Source organism: Muscardinus avellanarius (assembly GCF_963383645.1).
Source record: "Muscardinus avellanarius genome assembly, chromosome: 17".
Classification (NCBI taxonomy): Eukaryota; Metazoa; Chordata; class Mammalia; order Rodentia; family Gliridae; genus Muscardinus; species Muscardinus avellanarius.
In genome coordinates, this window is record NC_137803.1 from 44,685,712 (window position 1) to 44,700,450 (window position 14,739).

General features: G+C 39.9%; 1 protein-coding gene across 1 annotated transcript in view; it reads right to left on the reverse strand.

Moving 5' to 3' along the window:
• The window catches only part of DSG4 (desmoglein 4), a gene marked incomplete at both ends in the record, with an annotated part of 52,031 nt that extends 38,319 nt beyond the window's left edge, over positions 1–13,712 (reverse strand). Inside the window, 2 exons of the mRNA XM_080714537.1 lie at positions 237–272; positions 13,665–13,712. Coding sequence (XP_080570663.1) covers positions 237–272; positions 13,665–13,712 — 84 coding nt within the window. The remainder of the gene's footprint in view (positions 1–236; positions 273–13,664) is intronic.
• Between the last annotated feature and the right edge of the window lie 1,027 nt (positions 13,713–14,739).

Below are 14,739 nucleotides of genomic sequence, written 5' to 3' on the forward strand. Positions count from 1 at the left end.
CACACATAAACGAGCTATTGACATATATTGTTAAGTAGAAGTTACCAGGACTCTGAGCTGTCACACGCAAATCATATGAGTTTTACTGTTGCCATTTCAACTTTGCTGAGAGCCTTCCTCTCACTTTTATCTGGATGACTATAATTTCAAGTATTCTAACTTTTGATCTGTGATGCATTGTAAATTCCAATTTTCTTTTAATTTTAGGTAGAGAAAACAATGTTATTATACATTACCTCAACAATAAATTCACTGTTTACTTCTAACACCACCTGTTATAGAGAGAAGACATATTAGTACACACTTGCATAAGCTGAAGAAAGCAATGCAAACACATTGAAAGTATTCTTTTATTAATTCATTTCTTAAATATACATTTAGCTAATACGGTGGAATAAGTATGAGTAATAAAAATGAACAATCCAGACTTTCTACCTTCAAAAGGCTTTTGCACTTTTGGAGATGACAAAAGCATCTCTTGCCACCTGTGGTGGGGGAGGCACCAGCAGTTCACCGTGGGGCGCAGGAGGCAGCTTGGGGTTAGCAAGACAGATCTTAGGAAGGCCTCACAGCGGAGAAGGCATTTGAAAAGCCTCTGTAGGATGGAGGGGATTTGTAAGAGAAGTTGACGTGAACATTTCAGCCAGAGTAAAACAAAATCACATGGAAAGGCACTGCATTTGAGAGCGTGTCGCAGAAATGCTAAATATGATTGGCAGGAAGGTAGTGGTGTCAAGGAGACAAAGTTGGAATGTCAGTCTGGGGACAGATTATGAATTTTATACAACAGGCTAAGGAGTTTGGACCTAACTAGTCGGGGCTGGGAATGAACAAAACATCATCTTTAAAACATTAATATGATGAGCCGGGTGTGGTGGCGCACGCTGGTGTTTCCAGCATTTGGGAGGCTGAGACTGGAGGATCGCGGTTCTCAGACGGCCCCAGCTATTTAGTGAGGCCCTCTGCAGCTTAGTGAGACCTTGTTTCAAAATAAAAAATAAAATATAGGGTAAAACTTATTAATATGAAGGGAAGATTACAAAGGAAATCACTCAGGAATCAGCCACTGCTTGGGTAAGGTATGCCTAGAATATGGACCAGGTGCTGAAATGGCCCTGGAGAGAGGATGGAGATGTTGCCATTCTTCCTGAGAAGGCTCCTGGACCTTACAGACCTCAGGATGTGGTAAAGTGAGAGTCAGATAATGCAGTGACTTAAGCTCCATTGTCTATGAGCTTGAAATATGTCTATTGTCTATGTCTATTGAAATGAAAATTTAGAAGGAGACTTAAGTTTCTTCTTTTTATTTTTAATGTATGTCTACTATTTAGAAAAAATACAAAATCTGAAAAACTGGATTTTTTCCCAGAAGTATTATTTGAAGTTGAAGGGAATTATATTAAATGAAACAGTTTTAAGAAGATAACTGAAGCCAGGAGTAGCGATGCACACCTCCAGCACTTGGGAGGTGGAGACAGGAGGATTGCAGGTTTGAGGCCACATTCCTCAAGTTAGCAAGTCCTTGTTTCAAAACAAAAATAAAAAAGGGCTGGCGATTTAGCATGTCTCTGGGTTCAGTTCCTAGCACCACCAAGGAGAAGGAAGGGCTGGGGGGGGGGGAAGGTTTGATATGGTTTAGGAGGTTAATTCTATCAGGGCTTTTTAGTTTGAGAAACAATATAATCTATGGGGAGAGGGGGAGGGATTTGGGGAGAAAGAGTTATAGAAAAAGGGAGGAGGAGGAGGAGATCAAGGAAGAGTTACAGTTATGATTGAGAGAGTAGGAACGGCTAAAAGTGCAGGTAAAATAATGAGAAAGAAGCCTTGCTTTTCTGCAATGAAAGGTGTGTATGAGATATATATTAAAATGCATACATGTCTCATATATAAAACATATTACAAACATTTTTAAAACAATAGAGGAGTACAACAAAGAAAGAAAACCATAATGAGGTGTAACTGGAAGAAAATTATGCACGTCTCTATTCCAAAGCTTTGTGGTAAAAGCAAGGGGAGGGGCCAGAGGAGACTGTCAAAGGTCTCTAGGAGCCTGCCAGAAAGCCAGCCACAGGCCAAGAGAGAGAGGCGGGTCCACCCAGAATTCCTGGGTTAGGAAGCATTTGAGCTCAGAGAATAGAAACAGAAGTCAGTTGTTACTCCACAGTTAAAGTAACTTGTTGAGTGGCTGAGGAGGGAGTAGGAACAGGGTGACCCTTCAGCTAGTGCCTTCTCTTCAGACCTTGGCGGGCCGGGAGCAGGGACATGGGGTCTTGTCTAGGGCAGGGGTTGTCATCACTAGTCCAGCTAGTCAGGGAGCAGAGTGAGTTGAGGGCATCCATGGATCGAGGGTGGAGATGAGGCCAGGGCAAGAGGGGCTGTTAGAAGGAGCAGGGGGCAGAGGTGGCTTTTTAATGGCAGAAGAGTCCAGAAGGGCAACAAGAGAGGTTAGAAATTCGACAGTAGGGCATCATCTCTCTCTCTCTCTCTCTCTCTCTCTCTCTCTCTCTCTCTCTCTCTCTGTACTGGGGATTGAATCCAGGGGCATCTACCTCTGAGCCACACTCACAGCCCTATTTTATGTTTTTATTTTGAAACAGGCTTTCATTAAATTGCTGAGGGCCTCAGGAAATTGCTGAGTGTGTCCTAGAACCTGTGATCTTCCTGTCTCAGCCTCCCATCCAAGTACTGGGAGGATTAGAGGTATGCACTGTGTGCCTGGCTATGTCTCCTCTTGACTTTCTCATGCACAATATTATTAGATGTTAGGACAATATCTAGACCTGAGAATAATGATATTTACTAGAAGATAGTATTATTAAGTTTCATAAGATGTGCTAGTTTATAATAAATATCACTTTTTTGGCATTAAATTTTTGATGTTAGAAAAGCAGATGATTCTTGAAGGTATAGAAAAAAAAATCACAGTTATCTCACTACCTAGAGGTTGAAAAAATTTATCAGACCTTTTCTTCAACGACACTTGAGCAAATTGTACCTTTTCAATGGAAAGAACACCATGTGTATAATTTTGCAATTTGGTTTTTGCACTCAACAATTATCATGGTAAATTTCCACGTTAATGAGTACATACAGACACACTGTGATGGCTGCCTCATGGATCACCACAGACATATTGCGATGGCTGCCTCACTTATCTCTGAGGAGCTGGTTTTTCACTCTGGTCATGGGGGGCATCAGGATAACTGAGAACCAGTACCGGCTGTGGTTAGTGCTGCAGACTAAACTGTGACATGCAGTTCTCAGACGGCCTTCAACAGAGGTCAGCTGGAAGCCCACTGTGGCGATGGCCAAGCCCATTGTAAGCACGGTTCTCCCTTCTCCCTCAGCTCCTCCCTCCTGTCCACTGTTTCTATCTTTCTCCTCCTCCATATTCCCTGCCACTTATTCCTTTCTTACTTGCTAACAGGCTGGAGAGCTTCAGTAGCAGACTCTGTTGCTTCTGCAGGGCCTCAGCATCATAATCAGCCCAGCAGCCCACTTACCCTGAAGTGCTGGGGGGGTCTTAGGGGCGTCTGCGCATGGTTCAAGGGAGATGTGGAGGTAATTTCCACTCTGAGTTACTTTCGTATCCGTGTTTCTGCCTGCTTACAACAGGCCTACAACTAATACTGTGTCTGTGCAGTGTTAAGACAGCAACTGAGAATGGACCCAGACCACCACTCTGCGGAGTATTTTATCTACTCAGTGGCTAAAGCTCTTTACAAATTACCTCACATTATTTTATCAAATTGTTCTTATTTTTCTTGAATTTTGTTATCACATAATTGCGCCCCTGGCTCTGAGTAAACGTTGATGTTTGTGTTGTCTATTTCTAATATTCTCTTGTATTGGTCTTTAAAAACATTTGCTTGTGAAACCCTAACCTAAAAGTTTTTGAAATCCAGTAAAAAAAAAAAAAATTGTGCAAAGGATCTGAACTTCTCAAGAGAAGAAATCCAGATGGTCAATACATATATTTAAAAATGCTAGCCTGGCATGGTGGCACATGCTTGTAATCCCCGCGCTTGGGAGGCTGAGACAAGAGGATCGCACAGGTTCGAAGCCAGCCTCAGCTACTTAGTGAGGCTCTTAGCAACTTAGTGAGACCCTGTTTCCAAATAAAATATAAAATCAGTTTGGGAGTATAGCCTGGAGGTAGAAAGCCCCTGGGTTCCACCCCCAGTACCAAAACAAAACAAAACAAAACAACCCTCAACATCTTTATCCATCGAGGAAATGCAAATAGAAACTACTTTGAAATTCTATTTCACCCCATTCTGAATGGGCATTAACAAACAAATGAATTCCCCCAAATAACAATGCTGGTGAGAATGTGGGGAAAAATAAACCCTTTATACACAGTGAGTGGGAATGTAAACTAGTATAGCCACTTCGCAAAACAGTATGGAGGTTCCTAAAAAAAAAAAAATCAAACTACTATATTATCCAGCTGTACAACTTCTGGTGTCTACCTAAAGGAAATGGAGTCAACATACAGAATAGGCTCTGCATAACTGTCTTTGTTGTGCTACTGGTCACAACAGCCAAGTTATAGAATCAGGCCTGGTGCCATCAACAGAGGAATGAAAAAATTATGGTATATATACGTGATGGAATATTATTCAGCCACGAAGAAGAATGAAATCATGCTATTTGCAAAAAGTATCACATAGTTTCTTTCACATGTAGGAACTAAAATAATAATGATAACAATAAAAGATAACCTTAGAAACAGAAAAGAAAGGAGACCAGGGGGAGGAGGAGGGAGAAGGACAGGCAAGAGAGGGGAGTGGGGGTGGCGGTTATGCTTAAGCACAATGTGTGCATATGTAGAAGTGTCACAGTAAAATCCATTAATTTGTACAATTAATATAAGTCAATAGTTATAGTGACAAAAATCTTTTTCTCTTTTTTTATTAGTGTATTGAATAAGAGGAGATTTTCTGCCTCCCTCCAAACAAACAAAGTTTTGAGAAGAGAGATGGGCTTCCCTAAACCATTATGTAGCCACAGCGGGAACTGTCCTTGGATGCCCAGTGTGATCCATTAGAAAAATAGATGACCAAGTTCTTTAAACGTTGGAGTTTATTTCACACTTATTTCCCCTGAACTCCTATATCCTACTTGCACAGATGAACCAATAGGTTACATAAGCTTACAATTAAAATGAGCAGCACAATTCAGGAAACAGCATGCAAATGTGCACATTTTGATGCAATATAATTACATGTAGAAAGAGAAACTTGATTGGAAATGAACTGCACAAATGGATGGGACTATAAAAATTAATGAATAAATATGAATAAAAATATGAATAAATATCATTATTGAATTAAACAAATATCATTATCAATTCCAGCTTTTTTTTTATGGGATTGAACCCAGGGACATTCTGGCCCCTGATCTACAACCCCAGTTTTATTTATTTATTTTATTTTGAAGTAGAGTCTCACTAAGTTGCTGAGGGTGGCCTTGAATTTGTGATCCTCCTGTCATGGCCTTTCAAGTACCAAGATTTAGGTGTGTTCCTCTGCGGCCAACTTGTTCTTTAGTTGTAATTATAGGACTGAGAACATTTGTTCATATTAATAGCAAAATGATATTGGAGGACTTCTAGAAGAGTCATTAAGTCCTTTAATTTTATTCTGAATTATGATCTAGAGCTACAGAGTAATCTATTTTTGAAAATAATTTTAAAATAATTTATTACCTAATAACTCTATTGGGTTTTTTTAAAATTTTTGTTGAAAAAGTACTAGAAAACCATACAAGGTGCCGAGCATGGTGGTGCATGCTTGTAGTCCCAGCATTTGGGAGGCTGAGACAGGAGGATCAAGGTTTGTGGCCAGCCTCAGCTACTTAGCGAGGCCCTCTGCAACTTAGTGAGACCCTGTTTCAAAATAAAGAATAAAAAGGGCAGGGGGTGTAGCTCAGAGCTCAAATGCCCCTGGGTTCCATCCCCAGACCTGCAAAACAAAATAAAACAAAACAAACAAACAAACAAACAAAAAACCCAAACCCATACAAGGTGAAAAGCATTAGAATCAAATTTTTTTTTCAGTGAAAATTAGTAATATTTGTCATGAGTGAATTGTTTTTTAAGAGGGATTTGGGAGAGGAGAACCAGCTTGATAACTCAGGTTCAAGTGCATGCACAGGTAGATCGATTTAGGGAAAAATACATGTGTATGTGCATATATATATGCATGCACATGTATGTGCATGTATGTGGTATACACACATGTGTGCCTTTATATGTATGTGCATGCTTGCATTATATGTATGTATATATACATATAAATATATAAGCACAGATATAAAAAAACACTGAGGACTAGAAGATCATTCCCTCAAGACTCCATGGACACTTGAACCCTTTGAAGTCTCTGCACTTCAGTGAATTATATGCCCTCATTGAAGACTATTTGTATAAGAACAATTAAGCCAGTATCAAGTTTTTTAAATCAGTGTTCACATAGAATCAAGTAATTTATACTCCAGAGTGGATGTTTAGCCTTAAATTATAGTTTAGCTTCATACAAAGCAATGTGCTTCAGAGACAAACTCCTTAGGCTCGGAGGCAGAAGACCAGAGGATGAATGTTGGTTCTGTCCTTTGTCAGCCCTGTGATTGAGGAGGAGGCCTGCGGTCCCTGCCTGTCTCGGGCTCTGATCTAAATGGACTCACAGTGAGAAGGGGATGGACACACAGTTGGTACATCTGTGAAGAGGAAGGAGGAGTGGAGACTTTTCTTCTGCTTTAAGGGTGTGTTCACAGCCATAAAAAATATTGGTCAATGCGTGTGTGTGTGTGTGTGTGTGTGTGTGTGTGTGTTGCTGAGGATTGAGCCCAGGGGCATTGTACCTCCTAGCCACACCCCCAGCCTAGTCCTTTTAAATTTTTATTTGAAAACAAGGCCTTGTTAGGTTGCTAAGGCCTCACTAAATTGCTGAGGCTGGGCTCAAACCTGCAATCCCCCTGCCTCAGTCTCCCAAGTACTGGGATTATAGGCATGCACCACCACACTTGGCCCTAGTCAGTCATTTTTAGAGATTTGAAATTAGCCACATCAGTCAGATTTGTCTTCAGTTCAAAGGAATGAAGAGGGTTCTGGGTTCATTTTACCTTGCTCTTGTCCTGTCTATGGGCCAGCTCAACTGGAGGACCGCCACCCGAGGCAGCTCTAAACAGGAGTTTCTACTCTTGTGCCTCCTTTCGCTGACCTGACTTTTTAAATTGTGCCAGGGCAGCTGCAGGGCCAGACCCCAGGGTGGGCTCCAGAGGAGCCGGGTCTGTGGCGTGCTGACCGAGGCTCCCATGGTCCTCTCCTGCCCTTCTGCTCCCTGCTCGGCTGACCACTGACGAGGGTTATGCTGGCGGAGCCCCCCAGCCTTCCTCGTTTATGTGCAAGTGGCCCCCGAAGGAACTCTGCAGTATTGTGCTCCACCTCTCTGAAGGCACGAGCCTGTCAGGGGACCCTCACTTTCCAGGAAACACCTAGTGTTCTGGCAAAAACATGAAATGCCATCACCTTCCCAAACGAACTGCATATACCTCAAACTCTGAAAAACATTGATGGCTCCTGGGTGACTCAGGAATCTCTCACTTGTGAAAACCCCTTTGCAGAGCATAGGTGGGTCAGACACCACCCTCTGATGTGGCTTGGTTGAGAGCTCGCTAAAGCATACCCACGCAGAGGGGAGCCAGGTGAACTGGTCGCCAGGATGGCCAGACCCTGGAAAACAGAGTTGGAGGCACCTGCTGTTGAGGGAGCAAAAGAACCTGGGAGGTGTGTGTATCCTAAAGATGCTACAGTTTCTGTGGGCCTTGTCGATGAGGGTTTTTTTTTGTCTTTTCTTTCTCTTTGGATGCTCTTATAATAAATAGTATTAGTTGAAAGGGTTTTGTCTTCAGTATTGGGTTCAAATCTGGACGGTCTTAATTACGGGTTGTCTGGCTCATTTATCCAATTAATGTTTTTTATTTATGACATGAGAATACTATTTACCTTTCAGGATTTTGTAGTCTGTTGAAATAATTTTGTTAAGTGTAAACTATTTTGTTGCTGTAAGGTGAGGGAACAGGTATATAGTGGCAGATGCTCTCCCACGTCCCCACCAAGGAAGCGCGCCAGTCTTCATCATTTGGGAGCCACTAACCACAGTAAAGCTGCTGGGCAGCAAGTGGGTGGGAGTATAGTAACGTGACTTGGTAAGGAACAGAAGCTAGAAACTGGATCTACTCAGTCATTAAAAAACATTTAATTGAAAAAAAAATATGACAGACAAGGTTCCCTGCATGCAAGGAACCTTTACTATTTCAAGAGGAAGGATAGAATATGCCATATTCTGTTGCCATCTAAATTTTAGCCAATCACAAATTTTACAGAAATTTTTCTGGAGCTTCTTTTCTCTTTCAACACTTGTTCCTGGAGAGAATGTGATGACTTTATAAAACATATGTGGAATCTAAGTCATTACCTGGGTAAATCGCAATATTTAAGGCTGCTTTTCTTCTCTATGACTTACATTTTTTTGGTGATACTGGAGGTTAAGCCTGAAGGCATTCTAACTCCAAACTAAATCCCTAGCCTTATTTTTTTTTGAAAACAGGGTCTCACTAAGTTGCTAAGAGCTTTGCTAAGTTCTTGAATTCATTTGTACATCTAGGATCAACTTATTAATAAGCAGTGTCTCTTAAATAATGCTTATAAAAATTTTTGAGTAAAGCAATTGTCATCTTCCTAGGGATATGGTCCAGATGCCAAGTTCAAGCCTAATTATACCACTTTTGTTTATAATTGAAGGTGTATCAAGTAAGGGCCTTTCAGTTTGTAAGCTATGTAATTTTCTGTGTAGAAAGGGAGGGCAAACATTTCTCATGAGCGTAATATCTGAGGACTCCACTCTGTGTCTCTGTCACACACCCTGTCATCAGGGCAGCTTTGCATGAGTGAGGAATCCCAGCCATGGTCTTATTTGGGAAACAGAAGGACACGTCATTACAGCTTCACCAACGGTTTTGGTTTTGCTGATCTGTGAGGAGCCCTCCCTGCATGTGCAGCACTGGAACGGAATCAGTGCCAGGATCAGTATTCAGGACTCAGACGTTCTCTACAAAAGAGAAACATCTTTAAAATCAACAAAGCATGCCAGGTGTGGTGTATGTAATCCCAGTATGTGGGAGGCTAAAACAGGAGGATTGCAGGTTTGAGGCTAGCCTCAGGAACTTAATAAAACCCTTTTTCAAAATAAAAATTTAAAAAACCCAGGGTTGAAGCTTGGAGGTAAAATGCCCTTGGGTTCAATTTCCTGTCCAAAAAGTAAATAAATAAAATACAACATTACAGATTCTTAAGAGCATGAAACATTTGGGGCATTTTGTGGCAGAAAATTCTGCCCCAATAGTAAATACCATTAAAAAAACTACTAAAATATAAATTAGGATAAAAATTTTTAAAAAGTAAAGTTTCTATCATAAACTCTGTAGAAAATTGAAGGCAAAATATTAATTTGCCTACTTGCCTTAAAGAATATTTAATATATATAATTAATTAGCCACTTCTATCAAGAAAAAAAAACAAAAGTGGTGAGATTTGCTTTTATATATTCTTTGGTGAGATGAGGACATCAGTGGTTTCCTTAATAAGTGTTATTAAATAAAACCAAACACTTAATGTGATCTAGGATATTTTGTTTAGTATAAATAAAAAACAACCATATAATGTCTCTTCCACCATTATATTTCTGGAAATTTGCCTGTCAAAAAAAAATAAGAGAGATGGTATTTGCTTCCATGAAACTACCTATACTTATTACTTACCCAAGAATCAGAATATTGAACTACAGTGTTTATATCTCATATGTAGCATAAATGGTCACTGTAAGTAGATTTTTTTCAAGGTCTCATCACCCCTCCATAAAATATAGCCCTCATTCAGCTAGTAACTGTTCTGCCTCCAGCGACTCATTCCTGATGGAATTTATACAACCCAGTTCATTGCCTTGGTCTTTAGATTCTCCAGGAAAATATATGAAAATAATATTCAGGACCCAGACACGAGTTTCTACTACCTAAGTATTCAGCAGAGATAATTATAGAATTACTGAAGTTTCTACAGTGGAAGAAGCTCAGTGACATCATGTCTAGTCCACATTCTTCGTGGGGACAGTAAAGCAGGAAGGAACTAAGTGCTTTCACCAGAGTTACAGCCTCTTTGAAGGGAACCATGACTCAGGCCTGGGCCATGTGAGTCTCGGTTCAGTGTTGATTGTACTTCTTATAGCAGAAGGACAAGATGGACAGCCTTAAGAAGAAAATGATAAAGGACTCGTGCAATAAAATAAGACGCCTCATTGAAAGCTAGAGTTTGGGGTATCTTTTATTGCTTGAGCCAGTCAAAACTTTGTTTTAAGTACTCTTTGTGGTTGAGTTGTAGCTGACACAAAGTACCCATATGTCTCTGAGAGGTTGCCACACCTTCATTAGTGTGAGCTGCAGTAATGCTCAGAGAGTCTTTGATTTAGTTAATGAAAAAGGGACAGAGTTCAAGGGCAGATGTTAAAATAAGAAAGTCGAGCCAGGCGTGGTGGCAGCATGCTTGTAATCCCAGTATTCAGGAGTCTGAGGATCGTGGTTTGCAGAGAGCCTCAGCTACTTAGTGAGGCCCTCTGTAACTTAGGGAGACCCTGTTTCAGAATAAAGAATAAAATTAGGGCAGGGGGTATAGCTTGTAGGTCGAATGCCCCTGTTTTCCATTCCCAGAGCCTTGAAAAAAAAGTAGGCTTGCTTATTATAATATCTATAATATATTGAATTTCCTAAACATTTCTCCATAAAGCATTTGTCTCAACCTTAAAACATGCCAGAAGTCTCCACTTTCCAGTTCCATAATTTAATTTTAACTTCCAGTTCCAGCAATTTATTAGCTGCTACCTTAAGGGGACTACTAGAAATGTATAAGAACTTTTGTCTATCTCAATTACTGTGAAATGTCCAAACCAAATACTGTGAAATGTCCAAACCAAATTAGTGAGAAGTATGAGAGAATAAGTTATAGGAAACTAAGATTACCAAAGAAAATAATGCTACTAAAAGGAGATCCTGAGAATCCCCAATACAGAACTCTTTCAAGATCAAGAAGATGAATTAACTCTTTAATTAAACAATACTGTATTTCATAAAACATGCCCATGCAAAGAACAATCAGAGGCAAACTTCAATGCTTAGAAGTTGCTACTGAAATCTTGACGCCTGTAGTTTTTCCCGCAGAAAAAGTTTAGCTGAGTCAAAGCATGGAGAGTCCCATAAGAGAAGGAGTGCAAGGGGTGCACGCTGGAATTTACTATTTCTATTAAAGACACATTAGATTCTCAGCTCTTCTGTTAATAACTTTTTCAGTTAGTACATAAGTAACCATCATTAGAAGAGGGCATCCCACTTTGGTCTGGTGCTTTTCAGTTTAAAAAGATTTTTCAGAAATGGTCTTGTTTAAGAATCTCTCTCCTAAACTGGGGTAACAAAATGCTCCATCACTGTCTGAGTTCCTGTCCACTCTTGGGCTGTGTGCCCTTTGCCAGTGTGGGCTTGGCTGCTCTGGCTTTTAGAACTAATGTCCAGAAGATGGCTTGGAATAATTTCGCCTGTCTGAGAATAGCATGAGAATCATTTTTCAGCCTTTGTCAGAACATCCCTGCAGACACTCCTGGGAGACTGAGGTGCAGCCAAGTATGAGATATTTACTTTGAGAAAAATATATAGCATCCTAATAATCTCCTCTTTTTATCTTTTTCTTATTTAAAATTTTTTTTGTAGTACTGAGGGTTGAACCAGGGACATTCTACCTCTGAGCTACACTCTCAGCCCTATTTTTTTAAATTATTTATACTGAAACAGGGTCTCACTAAGTTTTGAAGGACCTCACTGAGTAGCTGAGGCTGGCTGCAAGCCTGCAGTCCTCCTGTCTCAGCCTCCCAAGTACTGGGATTATAAGTGTGCGTCACCATACCCAGCTTAAAATGTATTTTGACTTCTGGTGCGACTGCAAATCATAAACCAATAAGGACATCAGCATGGATGTGCCTTAAAAGACAGAAAAGAGACCACCACTAACCTGCTTACCACTCCTCCAAGTCTTTCCAAATGAATTAGGATCAGAGTACTATAGTGATACATGCATATCCATATTTTTGGCAGCACAATTCACAATAGCCAAATTACAGAACCACCTAGGTGTCCACCAACAGATGAATGTGGTATATACATATAATGAAATTTTACTCGGTCAAAAAGAAAAACAAAATTATGTCATTTGCGGGGAAGTGGACGGAACTAGAGAATATTAGGCTGAGATTAGCCAGTCTCAGAAAGTCAAGGGTTAAATATTTTCTCACATATGTGGAAGTTAGAAAATAGAAAACAAAAGGGATTTTACATGATCCAGGAGAGTGACCAGTAGAATAGTGGAAAGGAGTAGGGGAAGGGAGGTGGGGAGGGGAGGAACTAAAGTACTAATGAAAGAAACAGTCCAAATTATGCTGTGCCCACATATGAAGATATCTCTACCAATCTCACTGCCATGGCGCAGAGGGTGGGTAGCAGGGTGGAAACTGAAGAGGAGCACAAGACCTGTACGTATGTTTGTTTTTATGACTTTGAACCTTACTATGATGTATAATTGCAATGCACCAGAAAAAGTATAGAAAATGCATTTTGACTGATTTGTTCTGTCATTTGATTATCATAGACTTAATTTTAATATAATCAAAACTGGCTTAACTAATTCGTTAAATACACTTATGTAATTAAACTGGCAATATTTTGGTGAATTGACCAACCTGGTCTTCATTCCTCCATGGACCTGGAGTTAGAAGCTTCTACCTTACTTCAAGCACAGACACTTGCTATGCACGGTGCTCGTATGGAAGCATTTCATACCTGGTGGGCCACCTCAGGGTTGGAGGAAAGGAATATAATATCCCAAATGCCATGCTTGCTTTAAAGAAAGAAGTCACTTAAACATTTCCTTCCTGGCCTGTAGGAGTGCTTTAATAACATGACTTAAATATTTCATAATTATTTGCAATATAATTTGACAAAGCTGACATCCTTCCACTTTGAAAGAAACTCCTAAAGAAATAACTGTTTCGAACAGGAGGCCCTCTGAAACTTTGTGAGGCCCTGTTTCAAAGTGAAAAATAAAAAAGAGGTGGAATGTAGCTTAGATGTAGATTGCCCCTGGAGTCAATCCTCAGTACTACTGAAATAAAAAAAAAAGCACAAAAAAGAAAAGAAATTCCCTTTAAATTTTAAATACATTTACATGAGGAATTTTCACAACAATCTATTAAATTAGGTATAAACAAAATAATAGAAATAACTATTTCAAGTTATACATTTTTCTCAATTTCATTAATCTCAATTAGATTGTGTGTCTGAGGCCATTTAAATCTAATTCAACTAGATTCTTACTCTGCTTCTCTGTGTCATTTGGTCCCTTAAGGTAGAGAGTCTTTCTCAAATCAACAGAGACTAAACTTCTAGAGCTCTTTTTGCAGAAAGGGGATTAAATATGAAACAAATTCCATGTAGAAAGCCCAATAGTACACAGAAGAGATAAGACCTCAAGGCTGCACTTCCTCCCTGGGCCTTTAAATTGTACTTACCATTAGGATGCAGAGAAGGCAAATGTTTCTGAAAAGCAGCCAATCCATTCCTTTGGGCTTCTCCTGCACACAGACACCAGTGAGACTCAATTTTAGTTCTAGTCTTCTGCGTCCTCAATTAGGCTCTGTGGCAAGATGTGCTTGCTTTGAGACTCCCTTTTAGGAGGGCATAGGTGATAACTCTGGTGCTCTCTGGGCAGAGGGATGAAGATATTCTATAATGACTCTTTTTCCCCACCCCAAACTCCTGGGCTGGTCTGGAAGGCTGGCATTGTTAGGCTCTGGGTAAGAACATAGACACACCTTGATTCTTATTGCAATGAAACCCTTTGTGGGACACCCCAAAAAAATCTTACAGAGGAGGACAAGATTTACAGGGAAGATACCCAATGAATAATAAATTACTCACAACATGAAAAATAATTAAAATGTTATGGCCTATCATCATGCTGAATAAAATTAGAAGGCTGCTTCTTACTGCCAACATTGTAAAAGCAAAATTACATATACTGGCAGCACATACACACACATGTCCACTGCAGAAGCAACTTCAAGGAATGATACTTTTAGCAGAGGGCATTGTGGAAAGACAGCAGACCTAAAGAATGGGACAGGGAGGAAGGTACAAGAGTGAAACTCTCCTCTCCTATCCCGTGTGATTCCTGCTTTCTTTCGAAGGGTTCCCATGGTTAATCTGCACTCTCAATTTTAGAGATGCTCTAGAATAACATGGTTAAGACAAAGAAGCTCTGGTTGAACTAGTACAGTATTTGTCTCCAAATTTTAGCACCTCTCTCCTGGTTATAGAATTGAAATTCTACAGTATAATATTTATGAATTATTTTAAAGTAATAACAATATAGTTCTTTCCTTGTAAAATTTCCACTGTATAACAAACTATATGACCCTCATGAGGAACATCTTTTAAGCCATTGAGAATGTTTGCTGAGAAGCTGAAGTCAGAAATTTGAGCATTGAAAAAAACCAAACCAACAATCAAAAACAAGAAAACAGCGGCTTTGGGGTATTTTTTATACCATTTTTTCTGATTCAATTTCTCTCTCTCCTTTTGTTA